Source organism: Chrysemys picta, chromosome 20 (assembly GCF_011386835.1).
Source record: "Chrysemys picta bellii isolate R12L10 chromosome 20, ASM1138683v2, whole genome shotgun sequence".
Classification (NCBI taxonomy): Eukaryota; Metazoa; Chordata; order Testudines; family Emydidae; genus Chrysemys; species Chrysemys picta.
The window spans coordinates 18,454,209-18,478,817 of NC_088810.1; the positions used below are offsets into that span (position 1 = coordinate 18,454,209).

Consider the following 24,609-nt stretch of genomic DNA (forward strand, 5'->3'; position numbering starts at 1 on the left):
TCGGACTAAGGTACGCAAATTCAGCTACGTTAATAATGTAGCTGAATTCGAAGTACCTTAGTCCGAACTTACCGCGGGTCCAGACGCGGCAGGGAGGCTCCCCCGTCGATGCCGCGTACTCCTCTCGGCGAGCTGGAGTACCGGCGTCGACGGCGAGCACTTCCGGGATCGATCCCAGAACATTGATTGCCTGCCACCGGACAATCCGGTAAGTGAAGACGTACCCTGAGAGCAAGGACCATCTTCTCTCCATGTTTGTAGCAGAGCAGGCCCCTGATTCTGAGGCTACTGTCAAACAATCCTTCCAAATATACCCAAGCTATGGTTCAAGATTGATGCAAGAGCCAAGTACAGAAGAACGTGGTTTGCATTGAGTAACAGCAGACTAATTGAAACTCCCATGTAAAGAAACACATCTTTGACTTTCTTTTAAAAAAGTTTATTATGTAAATATAGGATGTGGGCTAAGTCCCCATCTCCTACTCTGCTTTACAAATTCAAATGCTCCATACTGCATCCACAGACCATTCGGGGCTGCTCCCAAACTGCCTCCCTGCCCACCAAAGGAATAATCTCTGATTGTATGCACCATATTGTTTGTCCAATGTCAGACCTCATCTATGGAACAGCTGACAAAGCAAGGAGGTGTCTGTACCTCCATTTGAGACAGCTGTATGTGAAGGACTAAAGAGACTACTGAAAATTTTCTCTGCCCCTCCCACCTCCTCAAAACTGAATTCTCTGGTGGATACCACTTTCCAGTTGTTTTGCACCACAATTTCCAAGAGTTGGGTTTATCTAGAAAACAGGGTAGCTGTGATTGTTGTTTTAAAAATATTTCTTTAATCATATGCAACGTACTGTGGGGATTTGAGGGGAGGAAGGGAATTCTGTCCAAGTTTTCAGCCAGGTACTGTTCTCAAATTAACAATGGGAACGCTGGGGGCAGCAGCACCCTCAGTCTGTGGATTCCAACACGGACTCGCTCAGAGCCAGGTCCCAGTAATGCTCAGCTCCGTGTTTTTTAAAGTGCTCCCGTGCCATGTTTTCAGTGGGGCACTGCTTAAATTTCATTTCACCAAAGCTGCGATCCTTCGCTGTACCCTGAAATAGACAGAAAGAGGAGGAGTTTTCTGGTGCATCTTGCTGGCAGGAAAAAACCACCAAGCAAATGCATCAACAAGCAAATGCAACCACAATTACAAGAGGAATCAAGAATAAACCTCTTTACAATCGAAAAAGTAATTTCTCAGGTTTCTAAACAAGTGTTCAGAGAGGAACTATGATTTGCATAATTAAATTAGTGCTATTTTTATTTGTGCAGAGGTGAAAAGTTGTGTAGAAACATGCTTAAATAAGGGCAATTTCCACTGTCACTTAGTAATGTTTTCTTTTAAACGAATGGCCAGGAAAAGACTTTCCTTTGATACAGTCTGCAACAAACGGAAGTGTTTAAGAGCACTTCAGTGGCTTTAATTGAAGTTACATGTTTTATTCCAGTCTGTGTCCATCTTTGTTTGGCACGGCCAGTGTCCTTTATTATGCCATGCAAGATTATCTCCAAAGACTGTGGAGATGCCAATATTTTTATATAGCATCTCAAAGGATGTGATCATGAAAACTGAAGGGTGCGGGCCCCAACCTCAAGTCACTTAGAACACAACGGAGTCACAGTACTTCTGGCCAGGACACCTCTTGAAAGCTGCCAACTTGGTTCCTGTCACTAGTTAGCCATAGAAAGCACTGACTGCTTTCTCCACCACAAGGGCGGAGTATACTACCTCCCTCCACCAGAGCAAGAGAGTCTGAAACCCAGCTCTCCTGCATTGCAAAAAGCAGCCAATAAGTTAGCCCTGGACGCTTCCTTTGAATAGTGATTAGATCTTTGAATAGGATCATGCATCCTCTGCATTTCCCAGCATTATACCCTTCCAAATGCAAAAATATTCCTGTGTGGACTAGATAGAGAAAGTCACCACATTGTTTTCTCCATCTGAATGAGGTTTAAAAAGATAAACCCCGAACGTTTCATATTGAAACCCCAGGGCCAACCTAATTCAATCAAAACAAAAATCAAGTGCCATCAAGTTGGTAGTGAAATGCTTTATGCATAACCATTTGCAAACAGAAGTGAGCAGCAAGTAACAAGGCTTTATAGCTTGCACACATGTTTTAATATTGGCAGTAATGAAAAGCCAAGTGACCCAGAAATTAAGCACTTGAGCTTAAGGCCCCAAATGCTCCATTAAATCAAGATCATAACTTACCTCCCAAACCAGAGAGCACTTGTTTGTCTTTTTAACAGACTCCTCGTCAGATTCATCATCATCTGAAAAAAAATAAAGCAGATTTTAGACCTACGGCCAATAAGGAATTCCAGGCAGTCACTAAGAAAGCACCAGCATTAAAAATACAAGTCTTTCCTACCCCAGAGCTCTAAGCAGGGACCTGACCTAAGTCCTGACCATGCTTCTATTCTCATTCCACTCAGAGAACTTCTCCCTTCTAAATCCAAACTACATTTCTGCTATTTAAACTAAGACTTTTACATTTCCCTCATTTTGGGCATGCACACAAATGTTTGCTGATTTCCCTTCACCTTTCTCTACTGGTGTTTAGGGGGGAGTCCTCCATAGCTATTAGTAGTTATGTGATACCTGACTTCATAATCTGACATTTCAAGCACAAAATCGAATTCAAATACTATGGAAGATCTAACTTACTTGCACAGAAGATTCAGCAGTGAGTACATCCCTCTATCACATTTTTATTCCCATTTCAGGGTCCATCGTGTGCCTAGAGCAGTGATACTCTGATCTCTGGTTCAGGAGCCAAATTAGCAACCAACATTACCTAAAAGAGCCACAGTAGTAGCTGGCTATAGTACTATGTATTCATATTTAAACAGTATGACAGGGGAAATAATAAGTTTTGATATATATAATTATTCCCACAGCAAATAAAATAACTTAGTGCAAGTTGATAACTTAATTGGTTAACAACACAGTAAAAGCATCCTGATTGGTTAATAATTAAATCAGTGTTTTAATATCATCATGTGCTGCAAAGAGCAGCAGGATACACATTAAAGAGCCACTTGTGGCTCCTGAACTTCAGTCTGAGTATCACTGGCCCAGAGCCACGGACTGGTCTCTCACATTACACACTACACAATTACGAAATATCTATTACAGTAGTACCCTGGGGTCATCCAATCAGGATCAGCTCCCCTATTGGGCTGAGCATGCATAAAGTACATACAAAGGCACAGGTCTTGCCCTGGAGAGCTGACCCATTTAAGAAACTGTTGGCCAATGACATTTACACAGGCACTACATTTATAGAGCAGTGGTTCCCAGCATTGTCTGTGTACCAGTATTAGCCAGGGTTGTGTGATTTGGGGCTCTGACTTCCTGTCTCAGGGATACATACCTGTACTGGGATCTAGAGGACCACCCTGAGTGCCTCACAGAATTAAGACATACGCCTCCCTGGGAGTATTTGCCTCCCCAGTCTGCAAGGACTGGGCTTCATTCAGCAGTACACACACTTTCCCATACCAGCTCAAGCTCTACTGGGTGTCAGAAAACTTACAGCTGAATAGGACAGGCTGACACAGCAGAAGGCAATCTGGAAAACTGATGTAAATAATAGTAAGGAGCATAAGCCAGCACTGAAGTTCTTGGCTTTTTATCATCTAAATCACAGTCCCAGTGTTGGTTTGCTTTAGTAGCATTACAGAGATCTTCAAATTTACAACTCAGACGATCAGATCTATTATGTTCTGCATCAGGATTTGCATAGTAATGGCTTCTCTTCCAGGTTGCAACAAAGTGACCCTATTGCCACTTTCATACAGTCACACTAGCCACGTTTCATATATATCCACATGGGTCTATGCTTACCATCTCCCTTCGTGTTTGATGTCTGCTCGTCCCACTTTATTCGATGGAGCATAAGACGTTTGAATTTCTTCTGTGCTTTTGGGCCTGGAGAGAGAGATGATGGTCATTTTCACTCAGTTCTTGCTCGTTGACAACTTCAATTTAAGAGTCCTAATAGGGTTACATTCTGCCTCCAAAAAACAGTGAAAGCTAATGACAGCTGAAACCATGGAGGAAAAACTAAACACTCAAACACCCCGCACAGTTCCAGCTAAAAGCCCTGGGCAAAGAGAATACTGTAGATCAATGACAAAGGAGTATAGTCTCTAACCTAAGAACAGGGCTTGGAGACAGGAACTCTCCCGTGGCCTTTGGCAAGTCACTTCACCTCTGTGCCATCTCAGTTTCCCTTGCTGTAAAATGGGGATAGTATCTCACGAAACGTGCTGTGAGAATGTTTATAAAGCACCATGCAAATGGAGGCATTGTAGCAGACTCAACCAGGGCTGGCAGAGTCTTTCCTGAGAAGCTGTCACTGTCAAAGCATTGTGACTTCCAATCTAGCAGATTTAATAATGCCACAGTTTAAATATTTAGAGGATTATTTAAAATACTTAAGTAGCTAACATACTTGATTACCCAAGGGCTGGTGCGGAATAAATCTAAGCAGCATTCTGAGTAGAGTAGCTTAATATCTTCCTTTACTTCCATAAAGCCCAGTAATTGGCAATTGGGTATCTTGGTTAGTAACAAGCTTTTGAATGTCTAATGTTCTAACCAGAAAGTTCACCCCCCCCCCCCCGAGCCTTACCTCCTTCTACTACCACCACGTTGACGTCTTTGTGTAAAACTACCACTCCTGTTAAGTACAGTTGCCCAGCATTTGCTTCAATTTTGAATTTTTTTGCTGGGTTGCCCAGATTTCTGACTCTGAGGATAGAAAAGCAAAGGTTTATCTATTCGAAAAAGGAACTACAGAACTATGAATAGTGGACAACAGAGAAAGAAGGTTCCCTTACTCTCCTCCAATTCAGTCCAGTACTTCCTCTCACTTTAAACTCTCCGGCACTGTGGGGGTTTTCAAAAAACCTTATGCTCAACAGGGTTTTATTCAGTGTGGAGCAGGGACAATATCTATCTTTTTACAGCACCTAGGACAACAGGGTCCCATCCTTAGTTTAGAATACATTATTACATCTATTACATTATAAGAGCAGCTTTCATCTGGCTTTTGAATGGCGTTTTATCAGATGTCAGGACTCCTGGGTTCTATTGCCAGCTTTGCTTGTGACACTGGCCATTCCATCTCCCAGTGTCTCAGGTTCCCTGTCATTAGGATTAAAAGTCAAAGTGCTTTGTGATCCTTGGATGGAAAGCGCTATAGAAGCGCTAAAGTATTAAGAAACTTTCTACATTCACCTTGAAGGCTCACACAGAATGAGTGAAGAATGGAGTTACCTTTTCATTTATTTACTTTTGAGAAAGTGGGGCTGTTTCTCTCTACCATAAAATAATTTGAACAGCATTCAGTGTTTCTAATGGAGTTCAGGGAGCCAGATGACAATAGCCTTGCATTAAAGGAACACTCCATATTAGCACACATTTATAGACAGGCGTTTGTCATCTGTATTTATAAAAAGTCACATGAGAAAAACATCTGTTGAGACAAAGCCCCTCTAGGGTCTGTGGGAAAAGGCACTCACCTGTACACAGATATATGCACTCCCTGGGAAATATCTTCTTTAAGTTTTTTAACCTTCTTTGCTTTTCTCTGTTCTGCTGTTAGTTTTCGTGCAGCATTGGCCTCTTCGTGAGCTCTGGGTAGGAGGAAAAGAGACAACAGGTCAGCAGAAATGCAGCTTGTTGGTTGTCTGTTCAGAACACTGGAAGGGGAGTGAGCCTTGGAGTGTGCCTGGTAGACCCAGAGTTAGGAACAGAGAACCAGGCTCTGCCCAGACCCGACTGGCTTAGAAGCATGTGAGTGGGTTACATCACAAGAGACTGGTTTCCATCCTGAGGGAAACCGGACCAGGTTGTAACAAGTATGAACAGTGGCACTGCAAGCTTCCTGTAATGTGACCCTCCGATTTGCTTTCAATGCCTCTAGTGATGAGGAATCAATCCATTTAGTCCTTGGCCTCTGCTGAAAGAGCAATTAGTGCCAGCTGTAATGGTGGAAATTTGTGGTGTGAACTGGATCAAAACCCACCATCAGATGGTACAAACTTTCAGTCAGTACTGCTAGAGGCTGCATTTGATCTAGTGGTGATGAGGCATAAGGCCCTGTATCGTTACCATAGCCTGAAAAATCCAGCCATCTGGTTATTTGCAGTTTCAGACGGCACATACGAACTTTTAATTCCGGTACTTTGCTTTAGATTAGTTTCTTAAAGAGCCTACTCAGTTCACCTTTATTACAGCGAAACCTTTGCATTTCCCAGATGACGTCCCTCGAGGATGAATGTGTGCATGCACCACCTAACATTACTGTGGAGATGTTGCTGTTTGGAGCAGTCAATTGCTTAGTATTAAACCGGAAGCTATTCAGGGTAAGTTACTGAACGTAGTGAGCGGAGGAGGACCATGCTTCAAAGTCATTACTCCACAAGCAGTTGTTGGAGGGTCTGTGAAGCAAGTCAGGGTCTCAGTCCAGTTCCCAGCAGATAGCTGTCCCTACTCAAAAGCCACCACTGCAATTGGGCCTCTTGCTGACAGTTTCAGGACAAGGGGCCAAGAACGGATGGGTCATGAACACTCAACCCTCTTCTAGCTCTCAGAGAAGAGCATTTCAAGACAAAGTTGAAATACATTGTAGGGTCATCATCTGAGTAAAATTTGCCATTCCTTCTCCCTTTGCTGCATCTGATATATGCTTCAGTAGAGGACTTTAGTTGCTAGGGCTGTCAAGACACCACCACCATCGAATCTACTTTAAAATAAAGTTTTCTTATTCTAGAACATGCAACCTACTTCTGTCTCTTTGCCATCTGTGCTCTAACGTGAGCTTCCACTTTTGTCGGGTCCTGAACAGCTTCTGTCCCCAGTACTCGCATCAGGTTAGAAATTCTTACTGCAAGGGAAATAGAGAGAGGAACATTTTAAAGGGATCTATCAAGTACCAACTTGCCTTTTGCGTTTTTGACGCAAATTATGACATCTGTTACTTCCTATAAGTATAAGCTTAAAAATGAGAAGATCTTCAGAATAGAAGTTTTACTTTAAATAAAACTGAGTGCAAAGATTATAAGAGTGAAACAACATTGGGGGAAACCATCTGAAAGAAAGGTACAAGTTAATTTCTAGGTGAGACCAGATCTCCTCTCTAAGGCTTGCTTCAAAAGCCTCCCCAGCATTATTTAAAAACAGCCTTCTGTAGCATCTTTTGTCAGGCTCAAAATGCTTTACCGAATTACTAGCTACAAACACACATCACTTGCCTCTGAAATGCAGGTATTTCCAGGTGCAGCGTGGCAACTGACTGACAAGACACAGCAACAATGCATGAAATTTAGTAAAGAGCGGTTCCTCCGTCTGAGCATTCCGTGTAGTATGTACATTTGTTGTACCACGTTCTGCCTCTGTGCAACCCTAATGAAGTCAGTGGGGTTGGATGGGGTGTAAGTCACCCCAGAATACTGCCCTATGCACACGGGCCTTGAAGCAGGAATTACTGAGTGAAATTCTATGGCCTGTGTTATGCAGGTCACACCAGATGGTCATAACAGCCCTTTCTGGACTTAGTTCTATTAATATACATGCATGAATGTAAATTCATGAACAGAGTAGATCTATAGGATTTCTCTCGCACAACTCCTTTGTCTGCTGCAATTTACCAAAACGGAGTTTTTAACTAGCCAATGTGACACCATTTGGAGATAGTGTATGTTTTAATGCGGCGTTTTGCATACAGCCTGTTCTCCACAAGGTCGTCGCCTACCTTTTGGTTCAGGAGGCGGCATTAGGCCCAGCCTGACTTTCTCCTGCAGTTCCTTCTGTGCTTCTCTCCGCGTCTGACGTCGTAACTTCTTCTGCTCTTTTTTAGTTAGATAAACGCCCAGAGTCACTGGTGTGTCACTGTCCACTAGGAAGGCAAACCAATGAACAGTCACTTTACATTTCCCAGTTCCACAAGGGCAGGACCAAATACTGTTTACAATCATTACTGGGGAAAGAAAAGGGAAATAGCTGCAGTCTAAGAGTTATAACCAATTCCTCATGCTTAAGGCTAAGGCAGCCCAACACCACCATTTTTGTCCTCCAGTCTGCTTGTAACCTACAAACCCCCTCTTTCTGAGCATGTATGTATGCGCCTCTGCTATCCCATATTAGATCATAGTTTCTCTCTGCTACAATCTGTGATCCTTGAGTTACTCCAGATTGTTTATATCAATGCTGAACCAGAAAACAGAGGTTACAATATAGTTTATGTTAAACAGATTAACCACTAATCATCTAAACCTTTCTTTACTATCCTATGTCCCTTGTCTGGGTCTGTGTTACCATGTGGATCACAGAAGGAATTTGAGGTATGTCTACACTGCACCTAAACACCTGTGGCTGGCCTGCATCAGCTGAGTCAGGCTCACGGGGCTCAGGGTGTTTAATTGTGGCATAGACGTTTAGGCTTGGGCCCGGGCTCCACCCCAAACCCAAACGTCTATACAGCAATTAGACAGCCCTGCAGCCCGAGCCCGACTCAGCTGACACAGGTGTTTAGTTGCTGTGTAGACACCCATAATGTCCAAGTAGCAGTAGCCATCCCCTCTATCACATGGGAGTCTACCAGTTTCCAATATCCAGTTGGTCACTATGCTTTTAAATGTGATCGCCTCCAGTCTTTTTGCAGACTCGCCTTCCTAGTCTTAGCTGTCTCACCACCCTAGCAGAGCTCTACTTTCTATCTTAGCATGATTTCTTTCATGGTGAGAAATGAAGTCATTGGAATTACAAATGGGGACGGTCTTAGCCTGGTTCAGGTCTCATGCTGCCAGTGATTTGGAGCACTTGAAGGGTCTTGCTACAAAACTCCCTGTGTACCATAAATTGATCAAGACTACAAAGAGGCCTTGAACTAGACTGCTACATAATAGTACCTGGTGGGCTTAACTGTGCTGGGTGTTCCACAAGGTTTGTGATCCCAAAGTAGTCGTCTCTTTTAGAGTAGACTCCAGCTGTTCTAAAGAGGAGAGAATTCGTATATCACTATTTGTCATCTTAGGGCTGGGCTTCCCACACTTCCTTCAATGTTTCACAAGCCACAGCATGTGGCGAACAAAGCAATTTGGCTCCCACACACACACAACCACCACAATGCTAACCATTAAACTTACACAAGTTGCTGAGAGGTACTCTAAAGCCAAGAGTTCAGGGGAAGCAGGGAGATGCATGGGTCCTACATAAGTATTAAAGTCCCTCCCATTGCCCCAAATATTCTAAATATTGATCTTACATTTAGACATTAGAGGCAGAACTTTCAAAAATGCTTGACTGACAGTCAATGGGGCTTGTGCTCCAAAGTCATTTAGCTGCTTTTGAAAATCCCACAATGGCTTTTAGCCAAAATCGCTCTAACAAACTGCTGTTTCGATTGCACACAGGAATTGTTCTCAGTCATTGGAATAAGAAAGCTCTGGAATGGAATATGGCAGCTCTTTGGCACCACATCACACACTGGAGCAGGGAGCGAACACAAAATACAACAACCTCCCACGGGGAATTCAGGGGAGCAGAATGCAGTTACTCAAGCGGAGGCACTTGCTTCTGTAAAAGATGCAGTAAAGGCTTAGGGCCTGATTTTCAGAAGCGCTGAGCACTTCAGCTACCAGCAGCTCCCAAAAAATGTCAATGGAACCAGGGGTTGGTCAGCAATTCTCAAAAGCCAGGCCATTAGTTTCTTCTCTACAATAAAATTATCAAAGTCCGGCAGGTAATAGCTTACAGGTCAAAGCCATTAGGGATGATATACGAATCCCACCACTCTATCTCAGGGATCTCCCCTTCTTTCAGCTCCTTTTTCGGGGTGATAAGAGCTAGTTTGGTAGAGGTGTGGATCCCAGTCTTTCTGGCAGCTTGAGAGATCTCTGCCTGTAATTTTTCTAGTTGAGCCTGAGAACAAGAGGAGAGAGATGGTACAAGCAGGTCACTTCCATGGGCACATGCAGAAATAGCGAAGCCTTTAAAAAGCAAAGCACACTGGATATATTCTTTTACAAGCTGATCAGGGCATGTCACAGAGGAAGCACCGAATGGAGCCTGGGACTAACGGGTTGTTTTGTGGAGGTTTGTGGGTGTTACACCTGCCCCATGCAAGCATTACTGCACAACCCTAATACACAATTGTTCTCCTAGATGATACTTTAAAACTGGGCTGGGCAACGTACTGGGAAATGTCTTAGCAATAATACTACCTAGCTCTTGCATAGCACTTTTCATCAGAAGATCTCAAAGTGCTTCACTACTTCTTTGGGGGAAATCTCTTCCATGGTGTAACAGACCTCCGTATCAGAAAGGGTTTTCCCAATATCCAGCCTAAATCAGCTCTTCATTCCAAGAGTCCTCATTATATCTTACAACTGCACTAGTTACTGGTACGTTCACTTATGTTTTTGCGCAGGGTTAAAATGTAGGCAAGTTCTCTCCCTTTAAGTTCTTTCAGCCCCCAAATCATTTGTTTCTATTAAAAGTAGGTCAAAAAGTATATTTTTCCATGGAAAATTTCAGCTTTTCATAAGAGAACTAAGTTCTTTGTGTTTTCAACAAAAAGTCAAAAATGTATACAGAAAGACACTTTCCACAAAAACTGAAAATCAATTTTCCATTGAAAAAGTTTTGATGGAAAATGTTCAACCATCTGTAGTGGAAATCTTTCTTGTCCTGAAGCCTCCATCGTTCTTGAATGGGACACAAGAGTTCAGTTCCCATGCCACCCCCTGCTTCTAGTGCTGTCCATTAACACCAGCACTCAAAAACTAGACAATACCTTTGTTCGTAACCTCTGTGCAATTTTTTCAAATTTGCCTTTGTCGTGGAACTTAAAGGTGCGTTTCTGACGTTGGGATGAGGCTATGGAGACCCGGGGGTCAAAGTAAGTGTTGGATTCCATGTCTTCAGAAGGTTTCTCTTTGAGCTGCTGTTTAAACTGCTCCCTCTTCACAGCCCTGATGTTTGCTTTTAGGGTCGGCATACGGTGCGTCAACTCAATCTCTTTACCAGTCGCATCAACAGTTCGGCCTTGTTCGTCCAGGATCAATGGGGTAGGCTTTGTCTGGTCCTTTAGCTCTACTTTCCTGATGCAAGAAACATTTTGTTAAAATGCAGTCAAGTAGCATTAAACTCAGAGGAAATATAGAGTGTATTGTGACCACCACCAAAATAGGTCTTGAAAAGCGTATGGTCTGCTCTTTGGTGGTTTTTGCTAAGCCTTGTTAGTCAATATCATATAAAGGAAACAGATGTGAAGCCGTTTTAGTGCAACAGTAATCAAAAAGTACGTGCCAGTATTATGATCCAGAGCCTAGAGCAACTTCAACTATTATAAGTCTGACCGAAGCATCAGCACAGAGGTTTCCACATTTTGATCCCTCATAGAGCATCAATAATCTAAACACTTCTCTCTTCTTGATACTTCGGGGAACAGAGGTGAGTTTCATACACCATGAATGATATGGGTATGCTTACACTAGGGGTCCAATTCTCATTTGCATCAAGATCTCCTTACATCTCATTGGCAGCATAAAGGGGTCCTAAAGTGGGTGTAAATGTTATACAATGAAAATGTTATGCTGCCAGAATGGCATAGTGTAACAATGTCAGCCCTGAGGCATTGCCCCCCGTAAGATTTCCCACTGTTGCATCATTGCAGCCATCAATGTAGCTAAACAAATGATAGCAAGGACCAGTATAGTTAAGGTGATGGAGAGTGGTCTTGCACTCTAACCATTGTGCAATCTAGAAAACCCTTAGTGTAGACAAGGCCACAAGGATCTGATGTTGTTTAGACTACTCGTAGTTGACCCTGAAATGGACTGAACATTCAAAGGACAACAACAAGTGTTACAGTAGAGGTGAACAACAGCAGACAGACAACATCCGGAAGGGCAACGCCTGTCCAACATCACTCTCTGGTGCTTCTATCACTGACACAGAGCCACCAATTATCCAGTTTATGAATCCGAGCCAATACACATGAATTCTGGTGGAAAGGCAATGATGAAGGCTGACACTATGCACACCTAACATTTCTCTTGTTCCTATAGGAAGTTACCAGGGGTACAGTGTACTTGGCAAGTTGACTGTACTCACGGAGGTGCAATTCCCATTGCATGCAGGTTGGCCAACCCCACCATGTTGGCATTGCCAATGAGCCCAGGTTTCAAGGCCAGCTGAGCCTGGATTCGGGCCTGCAGTTCAGCAGCTTTCCTGGCTTTCTCAATAGCATCATTCATGAATGTGGCTGCCTGTGAGGGCTGGATGGTATTGCCGATGGGGAGACGCTCTGGCTGGGATGAAGAGGGAGTTTTTGGCTGGGGAGAGACGTACACTGTTAGATACATATCAGAACAATCACGCAAGTCACTGTTTGAGGAGAAAGGCAATGCATCCATTTGAATCCTGTGACAAAGGATCTGCCCTTTTGCTTTCCAGGCTGTACCTGGGGTGCAGGAGGACTGATGAAACTCAGTTGCTTTTTCCGCTCCTCAATCTGACGGGTTGCTGCCTCCATCATCTGTTTGATCTGCAGAAATAAAAGTTGGAAAGTTAGGTTTCTTCCCCCTCCTCACAGGAAGTCAGAAGAGCTAAAGCACTCTTCAGAGGCTCCTCACATAGTGGCAAATGAGTGCAAACCCAGCTACCAACCGGGACAATTCTAACCAACAACCTCCAATCCAGCAGCAGCAACCCCGGGTAGTCAGTGCCCACGGCCATGACCTGTGCCTTCCGATTCAGCTCACCCTACAGAAAAGGAGCCTGGTTTGCCTGTTTCATTTGTGAAGAGGGTCTTACCCTCTCTTTCTGTTTCCTTGGCTGAATTCAAGTGTGACCACGTGCTTTACATGTTCCAAAAAAAAAAAAAGTGAAAGGACCTGCAAAATGGATTTTCCTGGACTGTTCTTAATCAATTCAGTCTGCTCACTGACACCGCAAACGGTAAGAACTGAATTGCCTTTTCCTGGTGGAAATCACTGTTTCAAGATGATATACAGGAGAATCTCACTAATTCTAGAACACCTCCTCCATTAAACTCAGTGACATTAATCCACTAATTAAAAATCTGCAGTGCTTTGAGATTAAGCCATTACTGGTAAACTACTTCATGTGTCTGAACTGTTTGGTCAGCCTAATTTAGACTAAGAGCTTTAGTCCAAGCATGTTTTCTGAATCTGCAAAACTTCATGTACATTTATGGTACCGTATAATTAAAAAAAATAATGAAATGTGCCAGATCATACAGATGGCATTCAGCTAATGAACAGTTTATACTACATAACTGCACATGAACACATTTCAGTGCAAGTCAACACTTCTCCAAACAAATGAAGGATACTGCATAACAAACGTATTTTCTCCATTTATTCTCAGTATAGTTTAGTTGTATTCATTAACATTTCATAGTATTTTATCAGACGTAGATTCTGTATGAGTAGCAAGTTTTAGCAACACAAGGCATCAACATGGCACTCTCTCTGTCACTCCGTTTTCGAGAAATGGCAAAGAGGACTATTAGGCTTGTGAATTTGGGAACTTCTATTGAAATTGGCCAATAGTAGCAGCAAGCTCCGAAAAGGACACAGTGGAAAGCACTTGCCATTAGTTTTCAAAAGAAGGATGTTAGGCCCTGACATTCAAATTTCTAATCATGATATGAAGTATAAGATACCTGAAACTTTTGTTATTCCCTCACATTGAAACTCAATGTTAAGATGTTAAGATCCAAGATCTGTGTTTCTTGGGAGGTGGCGGAGGAGAGCAGCCTGATAAGACAAACCTGTAGCTTGGTCAGCATTCCAGGACTCTCTGAAGGCGGGCCTGGGATAACCTCCGGCTCCTCCTCTACCTCCTCAAAACGTGGAATACGCCGCTTCTTAACGCCGGAAGACTCCTTGGAGATCTCAGAGTCATCCCCAAACACATCCTAACAGAACGGGAACAAGACGAGATAGCTTACGATCAATGATATAACAAAGCTACTCACGGCTACTGATGAAGACAAGCAACCACCACTTGAGTCCAGCAATTTAGAATTTGAAAAACATTTTGGTCAAGCGGTCACAGCAAAGGGCTTGAATCCAAAACTCCGATGTTGGATTCTCAGCCCTGCCGTTTACCCACTGTGGGATCAGGCACAAATTCAATCTGTCTCTCGTTTTCTCACCTGTACAATGGTAAGTGAGATCCATCTAAATGAATGGTGGTGATGTCGAGGTTAACTGTTGTTTGCAAAGCACCCAGATCCTTGTGTGAAAGGCACTACCATCCTTCTGCATGGGTTAAAGAGTTCCTAGGTCCATCGTTCTTCCCAGTAAGCCTGTGTGTTCTCTCACACACCTATCCACAGACAGATCTGATCTACAAACTGAACTGATTTAACTAAATTGGTCTCTAAATCTCAAACTGATGTAAGAGTCACTACTTCCCTCTGCTGAAACTCACACCTTCTTGTCAACTGTTTGAAATGGGCCACCCTGATTGCATTGGCCTTGATAGCACAAGAGTAATTTTCCCTCCCTTGGTATTCAGTGTTGAGAACAGGCCACTTCCACCTTAATTGAATTGTCTCGTTAGCCCTGACCCCTCACTTGGTAAGGCAACTCCCACCTTTTCATGTGCTATGATATATATTCTGCTTACTTGTATTTTTCACTCCGTGCATCTGATGAAGTGGGTTTTAGCCCACGAAAGCTTATGCCCAAATAAATCGGTTAGTCTCTAAGGTGCCACAAGGACTCCTCGTTGTTTTTGCTGATACAGACTAACATGGCTACCCCTCTGAAACCTGATTTAAGAGTGTGTCTACAAGGAGATTGCACTAATTTAGTTAAATGGGTGCCATTTGTGTGAGGAAACAAGCCCTTAATCTACCATACAATAGACATACTGTATTATAAGTGAATGTTATTTGAAAAGAAGATATACACACCGGTTGTAAGCGTTAGTTGAAATCCCCTCTTCACTATTATGGTTCATATTCTACAAGGACACTTCCTCAGCCAGACACAGGTACTTCTTGGAATACCTACAAGTTCAAGAGAAAGGACTTGCCCATAGTATAAAGTGTGTAGACCATTACGTTTTAGTTCCTGAAACTTCCCAAGCAGTGATCTACCCCATGAAATGGTACAAGGGAGAGAGGAGAAAGAGGGCCAGACAGAATACTGAAAGACAGCTAATATGAGTATTATCTAATGTTTTTATCATTCCTCTGTCCACCACTACAATTCTAATTCTGTGAGCATATGTAAAAGCAGGGCTAATATCAAGGGAAAAGCCAGAAAGGAAAAGTTATCCTAGTTATACCACCTTGGGCTGCAATTCCAGTAGATCTCCTGCTAAGCAGGGTCAGGACAGATCAGTGTCTGGATGTGACACTTCTAAGGAAGTTAACTCCAGGAAGAGGAGCTGGAGGTTCAGTAGATGACACTCTTTTCCTTGAGTCAGTGCCCCACCACAGTGTGTTTGGGCATGCTGTGCTATTAGGAGGGCTGAATTTCAGATCAGATACAAAACTGAGGGCCTGGAACACTTTTGGTCATTCAAGATCCCACAGCACTTTTCACTAGAGATGGGGCATTAGCCCCAGTGCCCAGTCCAAAGCCCAACTTGGGTATCTAACCTACCTCCATAAGATTCCCCATAGAGTTTCAACAGAGTGTAACCGTCTTTCCTTCCTGTCCTATGACGTTGTACAGTGTTGCTATTTGATGCTAAGTAGCATTCTTGTATGATGTGGAAGCATGTTCCGGGTGAGTAAAGCACTGTCTTATCAATGATTTGTAACTGTGAAGAGCTTTGGGAATCCATTTGTATCAGAAGTGCTACAGAAGTAGAAGATAATCATCACTCGTAAAGTGTAGACTGTAATCCATCTGCTAAAGGATTCATCTGCAGAACCATCTGCTTTACAATGAGATGTCAAGTGGCTGCATGGCATAGTTCAGATATTCCAGTTTCTTCTCTGTCTCCCCAATATACCAGAGGTAAGAGACTGGAGATCTGGCCGGGATAAAATATGATAGCTTACTGGCTTTCAATCTGAGGACAGCTTGGTGGCTTATGTGAAATGAGTTAGTGAATTTCAATCTAGTTCCTAATTAAATGTGCCCACAGCACAAACATGCCAGCACGTAACACTAGTTGGCTCCCTTCTTGATAGTTTCAGTAGAGGTGCCAATGACTGAGAGCACATGGACACTTAAGGCACTGCATCGCTTTAATGAAAACACTCTACGCTGACAGGAGAGAGCTCTCTTGTCGGCATAGTTAATCCACCTCCCTGAGAGGAGGTAACTATGTCGGTGGGAGAAGCTCTCCTTCCGACATAGCGCTGTCCACCCGGGGAGTTAAGTTGGTATAACTACATCGCTTGGGGTGTGGATTTTTCACACCCCAGAACAATATAATTATACCAATATAAGTCTGTAGTGTAGACCAGACCCGAGCTATGGAAGATTGAACTTCCCCACTCTCTCCCCTGGGAGGGGTGGGGCTCACTCCAGATCAGACGAAGGCACATTGGCAGGGAAGCTTGCACCAGCCTGTACCTGTTCTGGGGATAAATGCCTCTTTTTTATGCATGACTATTTAACCAGTGAATGTAACTGGAACCTGGAAGAGGAAAGGCAAGTAGACCCTTCTCTAGCACATTTTAAAGCCTCAGCCAGGCAGAGGAGAAAAGTAACAGTTTCAGACAGAAAATATTGAGAAGTGTAGGCAGTCCCTCTCCTAGTACAAAGCACTTTCCCAGAGACACCTGGAAAGGCACAGCTGAGAGCCCTGCAAGGGAATATACTAGGTAACTGATGAATCAGGAACGGATACAATGCAAAACTTCAAAAAGAGAAATATAAAATGCCATAAAATAGGAACTTCAGGAAAAAAGTGAAAGGGAACTTACTTTAAGACCAGGGAACAGCTTGTCGAGTAGCCATTTTTAAATTCTGTATGCAAATGATGAAAAAAAATTGTAATTCCATGGTCAAAAGCAAAATCTTCAAGATAGCGGGGAGAAGTAAAAGACAACTGTGGATGCATGAGACTTTCCACCATCCCAGTCAAATGTCAGATGGGAAAACCACCAGAACACTAGAAAATCCTTGCTGTACTTAAGGACCTTGAATTTGGTGGGGAAAAAAGGTTGCCAGAAGTTGCATATTATGGGTCCCAGATGAGCTTCAGCGCATGGACAGAAAGTGAAAATCTACAAGGTAACCCACCAACATTCATTCACTGACAGTTGTGAAATCATCCGTTTAGATTTTATGATGACACGTCTGAGCAAGGAAAAGCAATGGAAAGTTACTATAAGCTGTGACCGACTAACCCAGACTCCTAACCTCTAGTTAATGAAGACTCAACAGTATGTCAAAAATGCAGTGAGGGATAAAGGAGTAAGAAAAACAGCAGAGAGCCACAAATCCTGCTATTTAAGCTGTTCTATTCCATTACACCTACTAGGGGATTGTTAAAGAAACCAGATGCTCAGGCTTCCAAGTCAGGACATGGCCAGGGAAAGTATTTGGTACCTCATGGCACCTCAGAAGAGAGTAAAAAGAACTGAAATGTAAAGGCTCACACACTTCATTGTAGAGAAGGGTCTTTTCTCTTGAACTTTAAGCATTATAAGATGTGCCTTTCTGGAAGAGGAGAATGTGGTAAAGTAACAGCACTGCATTCATGGCCTTTAACGAACAATATAACAATCAGTCCTTAGCTTACCTTCAATTCTCTCTTTCGGTTCCGGTCACTGTTGGATTTTGAGTGCCTGGAGCTTCGTCCTTCCTCTACAGCTTCAAAGAGCTTGTCAACAAACCGCAGAGTGGAATCATCAAGAAAAGGCTTCAGATGGTCTGGCAAGGAAGATAAATTTGTGGGACTAGATCATGAACATTTTTGGAGACAAGAATACGTGGATAAAAATTATACTTCAGCCTCTCAGTTTACAGATTGCCATTCCCCCGGACACCTAGAATACAGGACCTATGGGTTTGGAGATTCCATGCAAGCCTCTTTCACTGACTACAGCAAATTTCTTCAGTTTCTTTATCAATGGAGTCTTTCAACTGCATTTCCTGTCTTGTCAGTTTCTGTAACACCCTTTAAGTGTTTTGGAAGTGTCTTAGACAATGCCACTTTCTGCCATGAGGAAAAGGGGAGTACAAGAAAATCTGTCCAAACTAAGCTTCTATTACTACATACTTACAGCCTGTGAAGTAAGTCTAGAAATATTAAGTACATAAAAATTGGCTCTGAGTTAAGAATTAGCAAGGACATTCTCAGCTAAAAAGAGGTGTCATATCCATGAAAAGGGGGTCCATCTAATGGAAACACTGTCACAACCTTAATTAGTGATGAAGAAACAATTTGCCGCATACAGTTTAGCACCACTAAAGTCAGGTGAAAAGTGCCCAAGAATAAGGAAGATAAATTTAAAGCTAACTTAAAGACCATTTCAAATGCAGTGCAGCTCTTCTAATTCCATTTGTAAAGCTCACAGCTACTCACAGGAACAAATACTCATTTATTACAGATACAAATTTGAAAGCTTCACTTGGTTGCTTTCTAGACCAACACAAAGTGTCTATATTGTTAGTTTCATTTTCCTGAGTGATGCTTCTATTCCTTTTCCAGCTCTGCTACTGTTTAGCTTGAAGGCATGGTAGGATACAATTTATATGAAATACTTTGCAGAAAAATGGATTGTATTGCTAAATAGAAATCCTGAGAGATTCAACAGGTGGTCGCTTTTAGCACTTATTTCATACACACCTCCCTCTTTTTTTGTCAAGGATCTTTAATACTCTTAAATACACAGCAATGGATATGGGTGTTGTGAGTGTCGGAATGAAAAGCCGAGGACATACCAGCTGCTTTCTTTTTGTCCATTCCCTTCCCAACACAGTTCAATGCTGCAGTGACCACAGTGGGTTCTGAGAAACCCAGGACCCGCTTCACTGTCTTCTCGATCCATGGCTTCAGCTCATCCAATTCCCGTTTAGAGAGCGACATCTTCACCGGCAGACTGACTTCAATTATTTGAATTTTGCCTATAAGAAAAATGAAGAGTGTAAAAAGCATCACTTAGAAGAGAGACTGGAGTAGCCAAATCAGCATTATATTGGTGGCCATTATATTTTTATTTTTTTAGTGTGAATTTAGAGCTAGTGGAAGGTGCAAAGCATTTTTTTTAATGTATTTCTACCTAGAGACCCCAACCAATGTTGGGGTGCTATTGTTCTAAGTGCTGTATAAGACAAGGAATACTTCCTCCCCTCAAGACCTTACAATCTAACTAGACAAGACAAAGGAAGTATTAGACTCTTATTAGAGATAATCTCTCTGTGCGTTCGTTCTTTAAGCAGCTTTCTCAAAGTTACACAGGAAATCTATGGCAGAGCCAGGAACTGACTCGAGATCTCCTGAATCTTAGTCCAGTGCCACGACTACAAGACCAACCTTCCTCTTGTGGAAGGTGTCAAAATGACACTCTTGGAGACTATGCAGTGTTGTTATAGCCATGTTGCTCCCAGGATATTAGAGAGACAAGGTGAGTGAGATACTGTCCTATTTATCCACAGAGCAAGTAACAGGTACCAGCAACACAGTTTCCAACTCCTACAGACTTACGGCCTCATAAATGCCCCCAGGACAGAGGGGGGAGTTCCGTCTTCGTGGCCCGTTCAATCTTTGGCTTGTGCCAAAGGGAGCCAATTAGCGACAATCAGGGTGATGGATTTGTGATGTGAACCCTTGACCATTACTCACTAGACTGAGACCTATCCAAACATATTTCACATACACCACTTGCACTTTATATATCAGAATAGTTCCCCTCTCAAAATATTGTAAAAACAAGTCCATCTTAGGCAATGTGGATGAAATACATTTTTGATAAACACTGAAAATTCTAGTACACACTAGTTAGTGCTTAGTACCTTCCATTTGAAGATCTCAAATCATGTTACAGACATTAAGCCTCAACATCTTCACAAGGTAAGCACGTGCAGCCTTCTACACTAGAGGAAATTAAGGCAGACTTGTCTAAGGTCACACAGCAAGGGGACATCTCCCAGGTCTCCTGACTCTCAACCTCACTATAGATTCAGACTTTAAGGCCAAAAGGGACCATCATGATCAACTAGTGTGACCTCATGCGCATTGCAGGCTGCAGAACCTCACCCACCCACTCCTGCAAAAAGCCCCACAACCTCTGGCTTAGTTACTTAAGTCCTCAACTGTTGATTTAAAGACTTCAAGTTAGAGAAAATCTTCCATTTACTCTAGCTGAAATCAGCAAGTGACCTGTGCCCCATGCTGCAGAGGAAGGCCAAAAAAACCCTGGGTCTCTGCCAATCTGACTTGGGGGAAAATTCCTTCTAACCCAGATAGGATGATCTTAGACTAAAAGATCATCCTGCCTCGCCAGGCATAAGCACACACACATGAATCACTGTGCAATCTATGGCCCACATCCTGGAAATATTTATAGGCATGCTTAAGCCTGAGAACCCCTTCTGCAAACTACAAGCCCATATTCCCCACTCCTACTATTCTGAATCTAGTTGTGAGCTACCGATTTTGGAGACAAGATCTCTCTCCACTAACTGTTTGAAATAGAAGCTACTATGTCAAGAGGGTTACACTCTACAAATGAAATAATGTTTAATTATGCACCCAGACCCTGATCTGATTTGGAAATCAAGCCTCCTTTACCTAGAAAGAGGCAGTCTTCTTAAGGAAATATGCTCGGCCTAAGACATTTCTTCCCTACAAGGAAAAAACTGTAGGTAGTTCTGTACTGTATAATTACAAAGTGTTACTATTGGTCCATAAAATCAGAAAGGGAGTGTCAATGTTTTAAAATAAAGATTTTCATATATAGACATTTTATGGAGACTAAAAGAATCAAGATTTTCTGTTTGTATAGTCAAGAAATGTTCTACATATTTCAACTTCAAAGAGCAAGGAAACAAAGCAACAGTAGGTGTAGCCCACAGGCATCCTTTAGCTACATTTCAGTTATGGCTGCTTGTTTCATCATTTCAGACGATGATTGTTAAATGTTAACATTTGATTCTCATGATCATTAGTTCAGCTAGGTTAAGAGCCATGATTACATTTCATAAAAACATGTTGCCATATTAGTATCCTCATTTATATATTGTAAAAACAGGCTAATATTGCTATAAGAATGAGTTATGCCTTGATAGATTTTACCTTCATTTATGTAATTCAATAAGACCCAATTGAATACTCAGCCTCAGGCGGGTTAACATGATATTTCAGTATCTGAAGAGCCAAGAGTATATATGAGCATTCTCCATTATGTACTACCTACAGAATGAGAACACTATCTTTCAGCCATGTAAGTATTCTATATACAGCTAAACCTTGCATATAAGGCCAAATGTGTGTATTAAAATGTCTAAGAAAGTAGATAGACCAAATATAATAGAAGATTTCTACCAGGCGGTCCAATAGTGAAACTGCACAACACATGCATCTCATATTAAGGTTTACACCCACTAACCTTCTTCACTATGTTATTCCTCAGTAAACGGATAATCTGAAATTGATGTTCTCACAAAGCTGTTGTCAAAGCAACTGTGGCTCCTTCAGATAAGCAACATATTTAGCTTCATTCTGTAAAACATGCATGCCTAAAATTAAGTAAAAATTCTGATTATAATTAGAGTTTCCAAAGCCACAGTGAGATGTACAATGCCCCTTTTCAATAGAAACCCTTTTGCTCACAGCACTGCCCAAATAAGACTACTATTTTAAAGGTCTGAGTGCTGGCTATGTTAAGGCTAAAAATCTAGATGCCTTGAATCAGACAAATGTAACTGTAATAGGAAAAGAGTGTTCTTATAACTGCGGAAAATTTTACCAAATTCTGCAAGTGAAAATTGTGTACATAGGAAGATCGGGCTGTCCCCCTCCCATTCCCAATTACTTCTTTCTGAGAAGCAACCTAGCACAAATGTAACATGTTTATGGGCAGACAATTCTAATCTTACTTATAAAACTCATTTGCACTGGCAAAGGTTAAAACCCAGATGGACACCTTTTTGTTGCCGTTGTTCCATTTTATTTTATTTAACAAAAATGCTTGTTTATCCAGAATGGAAATAAATGTGCCAATTCCCTCCCCATCACTATGTGTGTACCTTTGAATAGTCAGCAAAGGAGGCAGTGTAGTCTAGTGGTTAGAGGCAAAATGGGAGGCAGGAGTTCTGAGTATTAGGCATGGTTAACTGTGTTAGTCTCTAAGGTGCCACAAGTACTCCTGTTCCTTTTGCGGATACAGACTAACACGGCTGCTACTCTGAAAAGAACTTCCTTATTGTTTCACATCTGCTGCCTCTCAATTTTATTGGATGACCCCTTGTTCTTGTGTACTCAAAGTACTATTATCCTCCCTAAAGCAGCCCTGGTGCTACAGGAAGTATCCAGAAGACCCAAGTTTAGAATCAAACCTAATACACACCATTACAGAGGATGCTTTTTGCCTATGATGCATAGAGAATAGGAGATACAAAGGGCAAAAATTCCTCTTGACAAAACCATCACTGTGACAGATTGATGGGATTGCCCCTCCAAGTCACTTCTAGGCTAGATGTTAGGGGGGAAAACTGTTTATATAGCATGTTCTCTCCAAAGCACCACACTGATTTTTTGTCACTATACTCCTGTGAGACAAGTTAATATTACTAATTTTCTAAGTGACACAGAAGAGTTAAGTGACTTGTCTCAAGTCAAACAGCAAGTCAGTAGCAAAGCTGAGATCTGAACTCAGGGGCCCTAACTCCCAGTTGCCTGCCCTAGTACCCAAATCACACACTTCTTGTGTGAAGAACGTGCAAACACTAAAAAATAGGAGTATGCAACAAAAATAAAGAGTGCAAATCTGAGTGCTCCCTGATCCGGGCCAAAATGATATAAGCAGCATTTCTAGAGGAGCTCGAGATTGTGGCTGCTCAGAGACTTTCCGAGATTCCCAGAATCATTCACTGAGATGTTTTAACTGCAAACATTGGGCTAATAATTCACTTGTGCTTGATCAGTTATATTCAGGAGCACAGAGGGAAAAGGGAACATGGTGATGAGCCAGGGGTACCAGTGATGGGTCCAAGCCTGCCCTCAGTACCACACACCCGGGGCACCTGAGTGTGTGTTGCTCACCCTCCTGAACAAGGGAGTCCTTTAGGACAGGGAAGACGTCTGAGGTTTAACAGATAATGGGGAAAAAGGGGGAGTGTGAAGACAGACGAGGAAGGTACCATGCCATCACCAAGAGCGTCATTTATCAACTCTGGCACGCAGAGTGGAGACTCCCCACTGCACCAGGACCTGGAGGGTGACGGCCAGCCAGGACACGGGGGTCGCTGTCAAATCCTCAGGAGTATGAGGGGCAGGCTGGGGGTCTCCCCCCTTCCTTAGGGCCTGGGGGGGCCGGCAGGCCAGTAAATGGGGGTCCCTGCCACCGCCTCAGTAATATGAGGGGCAGGCTGGGGGCTCCCCCTTCCCCAGGGCGTGGGGGGGCGGCTGGAGGACTCCCCCCTTCCCCAGGGCGTGGGGGGGGGGGCGGCTGGGGCGCTCCCCTCCCTTGGTCAGCGCCCCGCGCGCGCACACGAGGCCTGCGCCGGCCTAGCTCAGCCCTCGAGCCCCGGGGGGCGGATCACGCGGCCGCGCCCCCCGTCCCGCCCCAGCCCGGGCTCGGCGGCCTGCCCATCCCCGGCTCCCGCGCTCCTCACCTCAGCGCCGCCCGGCCCTGCCCCAGCCCCAGCCCCTGCCCGAGCCCGAAACTTCCGCTCCCCGCCGCGGCGGCCTAGCGAGGACTCGCTGCGACTGACGGAGACGGAACGTTAAAGCGGAAGCGGAAACGGCCCGCGTGAGGCCGCCCGGCGCACTCGCGAGGGGGGGGGGGAATTAGGCACCAGCACGTGACGCAGGAACCCAGAGCCCAGCACGTGACGCAGGAACGCAGAGCCTCGATGTGGTCGCGTGACGGAGGAGCTGCAGTCTGATCACGTGACACGGAAGACGACAACGCGTTTGGGTCAGTCACGTGACTGGCGAGGGGGGGGGGCAGCACCTCCTGTTCCATGCCAGGAGCTGCTGCAGGGCAAGTGGAAAGGGAGATTTGGGGCCAGGAGCTCGAGGGCGGCTGGGGTCCTGGCCCCACCACCTACAGGGGGCAGGAGCTGAAGGGCAGGGGATCTAGAGGAGCTGGGGTCATGGCCCTATCATGCACAGGGGCCAGTTGCAGGAGCTGGAGCGCAAGGGACCCAGAGGGGCTCAGGTGCTGGCACCCAGCTTTTGCTAAGGGAGAGGGGGGATGTGAAGCAGGGCTGGGTTCTTGGTCCCCAGCTTCCGGAGGCCCAAGAGGAGCATAGGAGAGAGGGCTGTCGGCTTGGCAGAAGCCTGCCCTCATGGCACCCGTCATAAATGGGCCATGGTAAAATCATGTCAATGCCTTGCTGTGTCATGCTATCAAATCACCTTCTTG

General features: G+C 43.7%; 1 protein-coding gene across 8 annotated transcripts; it reads right to left on the reverse strand.

Annotated features, from left to right (window-relative positions):
- Window positions 1-820: 820 nt before the first annotated feature.
- On the reverse strand, window positions 821-24,014 carry PRPF3 (pre-mRNA processing factor 3). 8 transcript variants are annotated; one of them, XM_005293673.5, is made up of 17 exons: window positions 23,855-24,014; window positions 21,628-21,757; window positions 18,962-19,144; window positions 17,817-17,947; window positions 13,870-14,016; window positions 12,535-12,618; window positions 12,186-12,406; window positions 10,864-11,170; window positions 9,823-9,989; window positions 8,978-9,060; window positions 7,822-7,965; window positions 6,855-6,954; window positions 5,588-5,701; window positions 4,696-4,814; window positions 3,906-3,989; window positions 2,268-2,329; window positions 821-1,104 (listed from the first exon to the last, which is right to left on the reverse strand). In XM_005293673.5, the coding sequence occupies exons 3-17, from the start codon at window positions 19,104-19,106 to the stop codon at window positions 958-960; spliced, it is 2,055 nt and encodes a 684-aa protein (XP_005293730.1). In that variant the 5' UTR covers window positions 19,107-19,144; window positions 21,628-21,757; window positions 23,855-24,014; the 3' UTR covers window positions 821-957. The 8 variants fall into 8 exon arrangements, 5 of the variants coding, with proteins under 5 accessions (XP_005293730.1, XP_008168532.1, XP_065430141.1 ...); XM_008170310.4 differs by having other exon boundaries at window positions 21,628-21,740; window positions 23,855-24,012; XM_065574069.1 differs by having other exon boundaries at window positions 7,822-8,046; window positions 21,628-21,740; window positions 23,855-24,012.
- Between the last annotated feature and the right edge of the window lie 595 nt (window positions 24,015-24,609).

Coding starts and splice junctions, on each gene's coding strand:
- PRPF3 (XM_065574069.1), bottom strand. CDS start 19,106: ATGTCGCTCTCTAAACGGGAATTGGATGAGCTGAAGCCATGGATCGAG. Junction 12,619..13,869: donor GAATGCTGACCAAGCTACAG/GTTTGTCTTATC, acceptor TTATTTCTGCAG/ATCAAACAGATGATGGAGGC. Junction 4,815..5,587: donor GTGCATATATCTGTGTACAG/GTGAGTGCCTTT, acceptor TTCTATCCTCAG/AGTCAGAAATCTGGGCAACC.